Source organism: Chinchilla lanigera, unplaced genomic scaffold (genome assembly GCF_000276665.1).
Source record: "Chinchilla lanigera isolate Chin_1 unplaced genomic scaffold, ChiLan1.0 scaffold00166, whole genome shotgun sequence".
Taxonomy (NCBI): domain Eukaryota; kingdom Metazoa; phylum Chordata; class Mammalia; order Rodentia; family Chinchillidae; genus Chinchilla; species Chinchilla lanigera.
This window is the reverse complement of record NW_004955567.1, coordinates 761,535-769,185: the sequence shown is the minus strand read 5'-3', so window position 1 is coordinate 769,185 and position 7,651 is coordinate 761,535. Positions and strand designations below refer to the sequence as shown.

General features: G+C 59.0%; 1 protein-coding gene and 1 long non-coding RNA gene across 2 annotated transcripts; one reads left to right on the top strand and one right to left on the bottom strand.

Moving 5' to 3' along the window:
* Positions 1-477: 477 nt before the first annotated feature.
* On the top strand, positions 478-4,760 carry LOC106147491. The gene is made up of 3 exons (XR_001232421.1): positions 478-586; positions 4,110-4,286; positions 4,447-4,760. It is a non-coding gene; the product is annotated as an uncharacterized LOC106147491 (long non-coding RNA).
* A 2,074-nt stretch (positions 4,761-6,834) lies between these two features.
* Positions 6,835-7,651, bottom strand: Znf579 (zinc finger protein 579; the record flags this gene model as incomplete). Its single annotated transcript, XM_013509291.1, is given in 1 exon segment — positions 6,835-7,651. A coding segment is annotated over 1 exon segment (469 nt), but the record flags the coding sequence as incomplete, so codon positions are not given.

Below are 7,651 nucleotides of genomic sequence, written 5' to 3'. Positions count from 1 at the left end.
TCACAGCCGTTTGGTTCTGTTTGCAGACAGGGTCTCATTAAGTTGCCCAGGTTGGACTGGAACTTAGGATCCTCCTGCCTCAGCCTCCCAGGCTGAGGTTACAGGCCTGCCCGGCTGTGTGTGGTCTTTGAGAGACAGCGGGACTAACTTGCCCTGATGGTGACTGACAGGAAGCAGCCAAACCAGGGCGCCCTTCTCTGCTAGGTAGCAGCTGTGTGAACTTGCAGGGCCTGGGTCAGGAGTCCCGCGAGGCTGAGATCCAGGTGTGGGCATGGCCGTGTCCTGCATGGGCGTGGTGCTGTCCTGCATAGGCGTGGCTGGGCCCTGTGTCTTGCATGGGGTGGGGCTGGGCCCTGCGGGACCAGCCTTTTCTTGTGTGGGTGGGGCAGGGCCCTGGTGGGCAGGGCTTGTCCTGTGGTGGGCGGAGCCCTGGTTCCCGGGCCTGGCCTGAACTTTCTCTTGCTTTCAGAGGCCGCCTGCGCTCCTGCAGGGTACCTTCTTTCTTCGCGCTCCCTGTGTGGGCTGCCGCAGCTCCAGGAAGAGCCTGTTGCTTTCAGGGTTTGCCTGACTAGGCCAGGCCCACCAGGTCAGCTCCCTGTCCTAAAGTCAGCTGATTAAGAACCTTAACGCCACCCACTGCGCTAGCCCTCCACAGCTACACAAAAAGCCTCAGATGGGAAAACGGGCTGTCTTCTTAGATCTCTCTGACCACAGGGGTGGACAGAGAGGTGAGGTGGGGGTGAGGGATAGGGGAGGCTCCTGGGGCATCGCAAGGGCCCGAGGGGGGGTGGGCCATCCTGCAAAGAGAGCTGCCTACCGCAAAGGCCGCGGGAGGAGGGCCAGCCTGCGCCGGGAGCCCGGAGGCGGGGAGATCGCAGTGAGGACGGGTGTGTGCGCTTCGCACGGGCAGACACTGGCCTCGGCGGGAGGTGAGAGGCCGGGCCTCAGCCCGAGGCTCCTCCTTCCCTCTGCCCCACCTGTGTCGCTGTGCACCATCTCCACCCGCTTGCTCACCCTGTGACCATGGCCGGGTCCGTCCCCGCCCCGCCTCCAAGTTCCTTTCCCTGGGTGGGGGCTGGGGCCGAGGAGTCTGAGCCGCAAACACTCCTGGAGCAGGGCCCGAGCCAGGCACCGGCGGGACCGGGAGATAAGGGGCCCAGGCTCTGCGGGCTGGAATCCCGGCCGCAGCTCCTCTGGGGAAAATGGGGCACCCCGCGCTGCGACCCTCAGGCTCGGCTCTAACGGCTTGGCACCCAGGTCTCATTCCACTTGGAAGGTCACACACACACACACACACACACACACCCCTGTGACTCCAGCACTCTGGGAGGCTGAGGCAGGAGGATCCCAAGTTCAAGCCAGACTGGGCAACTTAGCAATTTAGAGAGACCCCGCCTGAAAATAAAAAATAAGGGCTGGGGATGTAGCTCAGTGCAAAACCTCTGTTTCAACCCCCGCACGCGAACACACACTCATACGCGAGCACACATACATGAACACATACACACACACGTGAACACACACACACACACACACACACACACGAACACACAGCGTCTCCCCAGCGATTTAGGGTTTTCTTCCTCATGCCGGGCACACACAGGAAAGTGGCCTCAGCGAGGTAAATGACGGAAAGGGACTGGAGGGTCTGGCAGTCCACACGGGTGCCAACAAAACTTCAAATCAGCAGCCCGGCAGGTCTCCCTTGCAGAACTCAGTGGGGTTTATCCAGACCCTCCGCCCTCGGGGCCCTCCGCAGAGCTCCGCTGGAAATGCAGAGAGGAACACCGGGCCAGGAGGCCCAGGCCAGCACCCCCTGGGCGACACCCAGCCCTGACAGTGACAGGGCGCAGGAGAAGGGCATTGCGTGTGCGGCCCCCTCCTCCAGGACGCCCGTAGGGCTGCGGCTCCGGCGGAGCACGTGCTGCGCATGCGCGAGGCCCTGGGTTCCATCCCAGTCTCGGAAACCCAAACCCGCGAGACTGGGCGAACACAAAGCGGCTCCCAGGAACAGCCAAGGTCCCCAGGAGGTGGGGCGATGGCACACCACCGAGGGCGACCTGGCGCGCGGGTGGGGGTGCTGTGCTTCTGACAGGGGCCGTGGCGGTAACGGGTGATGGTAACATTCGGTAACCGGGTGAGGGTCTACAGTTATCTACAATTCGGTCGCTCAACTGCTCTGGAAGTCTAAAAGTTTCTTTTTTTGTCTTTTTGAGACAGGGTCTCGCTATGCAGTTCAGGCTGGCCTCGAACTCTTGAACAAACATCCTCCTGCCTCAGCCTCCCCGAGTGCTGGGATTGCAGGTGTGTGCCACTACGCCCGGTCTAAGTCTCTAAAATAAAAAGCAGTTTAAAAAACTAAAACAGGTAAAGCCACACACGGTGGAGGCTGAAGCAGGAGGATTGCAAGTCAAAGCCCAGCCCGGGCAATTTGGAGACTTAGTAAAAACTCGTCTCAAAATAAAAAGTAAAATAAGAAAAGGACTGAGGCTGTAGCTCAGTGGTAGAGCACCCCCTGAGTTTAATCCTCAAGGGAGTAAAAGAATAGGGATGCAGCTCAGTGCCACACACCAGGCCCTGGTTCAATCCCCACCACTGAAAAGAAAGAAAAAAGGGAAAAAGGAAGAAAATATAAAACCAGGTGGGCTTATGGACATTCTGTCCCATGACCAGGAAATGACCCACAAGCACTCCGGGAGAATCTGTTAAGAGAGGGGCTTGTGCTGCTACTCGTGTGTATGTGTTGGTCTGGATGAGTCAAACACAATGTCTAAAATGTATGCATTGCGCTGTACTTAAGTTTTGCTAAGGACAAGCCACGTAAGTATCTGATAGCTGGCTGTGGTAGGTGTGCCGGAGCGTGTGGCACAAAGTGAGCTGGAGTTACAAATTGCCTTTAAGTGTTTTTTTAAAGATGGATGTCCAAGCTGGGCGTGGTGGTGCACACCTGTAATCCCAGCACTTGAGAGGCTGAGGCAGGAGGATCATTGTGCGTTCGAGACCAGCCTGGGCTACAAAGTGAGCTCAAGACCAGCCTGAACTGCAAAGTGAGACCCTGTCTCAAAAAAAAAAAAAACAAAAAAAAAAAAAACAGATGTCTGGGAAGTCTCTACTTTCTGTTCAATTCTACTATGAGCCTACAACTACTGTAAAAATAAAGTTTGCCAGGCTTGGTGGCACATGCCTGTAATCCCAGCACTTGGGAGGCTGAGGCAGGAGCAGCATGAGTTTGTGGCCAGCCTGCGCTATATAGTGAGTTCAAGGCCTGCCTGCATTACAAGTTGAGACCCTGTCCCAAAGAAAGAGACAGAGATTATTTTTAAAAGATGGTGAGTGGGGCTGGGGATTTAGCTCAGCGGCACAGCGCCTGCCTGGCAAGTGCGAGGTCGTGAGTTCGATTCCCACTACTGGGAAAAAGAAAAAAAAAAAAAAGATGGTGAGTGAATTGATGGTGGATAGATGGATGGGTGGATGATAGAGATGGACGGAATGGATGGTTGGCTGGCTGGCTGGCTGGCTGGATGGGCAGATGGGCAGACGGATAGACAGACTGATTAAGCAGTAAATATAATAAAACACAAATTTAAGACTCCAAGGAATTACCATTTAATGATTTCCATTTCCTGTGTTTTTAAAATTTTCATAGGAAGCCGGGCGTGGTGGCGCACACCTGTCATCCCAGCACTCGGGAGGCTGAGGCAGGAGGATCACTGTAAGTTCAAGGCCAGCCTGGGCTACAAAGTGAGCTCAAGCCCAGCCCAAACTACACAGTAAGATCCTGCCTCAAAAAAAACAAAACAAAACAAAAAATTCATAGCAAAAGAAGTTAAAATAAAAAAAGTCAAATCCCTTCTGCTCTGCATGAAGGGATCTCTCCGACACCCCCGTCTGGCGTTGCGCCTTCAGAGTCCCCGCCTGCACTGCGGCCCTCGCCCCTGCTGCTCCCCTCCTCACTGTCTCCCTGCCCCTCTGGTCCGGCCCTGGCACCTCCACCCGAGCTCCCAGCGCCTGCAGCCCCTCCCTCGTGGCCCCCAGTGCTGGCTCACCCTGTGGCGCTTCCCGCTGTGTGGCTGTGTGGCCGTGGCTCAGGCGGGCACCTCTGCCTGCAGGGATTCTGTGGAGCTGTCGATGGTGTTGATGGAGCTGTCGATGGTGCGGTCGCCTTGGCAAACATCCGGCTCTCTCCAGAAAAGTGAATCATCACAGACTTCTCTTCAGCCTGGTGGGCCCTCACCTAGAATCTGCCCGAGAGCAACGACCATATCCATGGTGGATCGAAATATACGGTGAATGTTTAAATTTTATAAAAACTTGATACCGTAAAAGATGATTGTCAGAAACGGTAACTGTGTGAGGAAGTGGGGAGTACTGGGGTGTTTGGAGGGGGACCCATGACCATGTGTCTTTCACTTTTTAAAATTTTTTTTTTTTTTTTTTTTGAGACAGGGTCTCGCTGTGTAGCCTAGGCTGGCCTTGAACTTGTGGCGATTCTCCTGCCTCAGCCTCTGGAGTGCTGGAATCACACGTGTGTGCCTGGGATTTTCTTAAAGCGCTGTCTGAAGGTGTCATTGACACACTAGAGTCCCCCTGCCGCAGGTGTGCATTTCAGCAACCTGTGGTGGATTCGTGGGGCTGTGCAGTGACCCCCACAGCCTGTCTGGAGTGTGTTCGTCCCTCTCGGGGACCGGCCTGGGCTAGTAGCGAGACCCTGCCTCAGAAAAAAACCCAAAAACCCAGAAAAGATAAACTACTGGAGCCCATCGTGGTCTGTTTCCTAGGGCGTCGTGAGGATTAAAGAAGCTGACCTGGGTGCTCCTCCCGGACAGTTAAATGCTTGCGGACACTCGAGGCTGCTGTTGGGTCCTTCATTCACACAGAGCAATGCAGAGCCTAGAGCCACTGTGCTCTGAAACGTTTGCCATTGGCCCTTCTTCCCTTTTAGGCACAGGACATGGTGTTGTGCACACTGCACCTGGCTTTTTCTTTTTGAGATGGGCTCTCACGGTGCAGTCCAAGCTGGTATGCCTGGCCCCACCTGAGACTACTGTTTGTCTCCGGAACCCGTGTCCCGGTACTGGGTAATTCGAAGCGAGGCAGAGGAGCTCACCGCCCCTTCGAGGCGTGTCCTCTCCACAGGGTCTGGGTTTCATCCTGGGACTGTCTCTCTGGAGGCAGCAGCTGTGTAAGATGGTGTGTGGGGTGGGGAAGGTAGGAGGCACCCTCAGTGTGGGGACGGGGCCCTTGGGGCCAGGGGGCAGGGTGCATATGGGGACTGTGTCAGTGGGCTGCCGCGGCGGTGGGACACAAAGCCCAACAGCCGCAACGTGGAGAGGCTTATGTGGCTGGCGGTTTCAGTGGGTCCAGTCCATGGCCAGCCAGCTCCAAGGCAGAACAGCATGGAGGAAGGGGTGGTGGAGGAGAGCTGCTTGCCCCGTGGCAGCCGGGAAGCAGGTAAGAAAGGGAGGAGCCAGGGACAGGAATGCACCCTTCCAGATCACACTCCAGTGACCCAGGTCCTACCAGGCCCACCTCTCAGCAGCCGTCAGCCAAGAACTCCACAGGTGAGCCAACAGGAGCAGAGCGATTCCACGGCCTGACCCCCTTCCACATGCAGGAGACTTCGGGGGACACTAGACCTGAGCCCTAATGGGCGGAGTGAGGGCTGGGTGTGGGGAGCGGGGTGTGGTGGTTTGTCTCCTGGGTCTGAATCTGCCTCCCTGTCATACTCCTTCTGCCTCTGGAGAGGGGCGTGCTCCCCGCTTCCCTCTGGGGCACCTGTCCCCGAGGAACGGAAGCCGCAGTACCCACTGTGCTGTCAGCGCGGGAATCGTAGCAAGGTGGAGCAGCCACCACCTCCCTCCCACAAGGGCCTGCGCCGTCTCCAGCCCTCCCTGCGGAGTCACTCGCTGGCCGGGGAGGGACAGGCTCTGGTCACAACACTCGGCTCAGCGTGTCCCCTCCCTTGACAGGTTTCGTCCATGACACTGTGCTGGCTGGTGTGTGACCACAGCACGTGACCACCCAAGCGGTCACATCTGCTTGTGGGTCACGGGGTGGCGTGGGGTACCAGCCCGAGGCTCTCACCTCACAGGACAGGTCCTTGCGGAGCAGGGTCGCTGGGGAACCCTAATTTCTCAGTGCCGTGTCTGGTTATTTCCCGGCACCCTGAGCTGGGCCAGGCAGTCACCTACACGGTCCTCTAAGCCCTGCCCAGCTCCCGCTGGCTCTGTTCAGGGTGGGGGAGGGGTGCCCCTCAAGGCCTCAGTTTGCCACCCAGGAAAATGGGGGTGACTCCCATGCCTGCTTGCTTTCTCCTGCACGTGGGAGGACACCTCAGTGGTCCACGTGCTATTATTTATATATGGCAAGGGGCAGCCACTGGAGGGGGGCAGCGGCTGATCATCAGAGCAAGAGATTTAAGGAAGGCTGGCCAGCGGATATTCTTCCCCGTCCACTCTACTCCTAGGGCCTAAACCGCTACTTGGCCCAACCGCACTGGCCTGCATGCACCTCTGCTCCCTTTGAACAGGGAGTCACACGTGGCTAGAGGCCGCCACCCGGGACAGCAAAGATCCAGGTCACCGTGTTGCCGCGAAAGCTTGCTGGGGCCAGTGCAGCTGTCGACCTCCAGCTCTGGGAGGGACGGGCTTCCTTGCTGTCAGGACGGGCAGGACCCACCGTGCCTGGCACAGACTAAGGCGCTGCGGGTGTCTGGTGCCCGCAGGCGTGTGGGGACCGGAGTCCCCTTTCTCCTCGGGGCTCCTGGGCTTCCTGCTTGGTCGAGGCTGTGGTGTGGGAGTCACCCAACCCCCTCCACGGACAGCCACACGCGGGTTCACCAGCTCACATTTATTCACAGACAGAGGGACAGGGTCAGACCTTCGCTCACGGGAACGCCCTGCGGGCCGATCCGAAGAGGTGATGTCCAGTGTGTGTCACGGGGACCGGCCGGCCGGGCAAAGCACCTCCCGCCTCCCTCTGGCCTAGCGTCCTCCGCCTCCCCTTCCAAGTCCTCCTGCCTGAAGACGCACCGGGGCGGCATCGGGGTCTGGGGAGGGCGAGGGGTGGGGGCGGCCCGGGGCCTCCGCTCCTAGGGCCAGGGCTCAAGGGTGGCGGTGCAGGGGGTCCTTTCTTTCCACTGCAAACCGGGGTCTCCCATGGAGGGCGGAGGGGCCATGCGGGTCAGGAGGCCAGGCCCCCCAAGCCGCGCAGGTGGGCTTTGCTGTCCACCTCGTCCTCCTCCATCTTGAAGGCTGAGTGGTCTTGGCTGTCAAAGCAGGAGGCGCTGAGGAAGACAGGGGGCGCTCCCGGGGACTGCGGTGGGGTTCCCGGGGAGGGCGGCTCCTCCTTGATGCGCGCAAGGGGCAGTGGGACCCCCTCAGCCTCCTGCTCCGGCAGCGGCGACTGCGCGGCCTGCAGCGCGGCCACCCTCTCCAGCTCCAGCTCGGCGCGGTGGCACCGCTGGTGGCGCAGGAGGCTGTAGGCGCGTGAGAAGCGCCGTGGGCACCGAGGACAGAGGTGCGGGGCCGGGCCCCCCGCGTGCACCTGTGCGTGGCGCGCCAGGTCGGCCAGGCGCTTGAACTCGCGCTGGCAGCGCACGCACTGGAAGGGGCGCGCCCCTGAGTGGGTGACGCCGTGCTGGCGCAGGTGC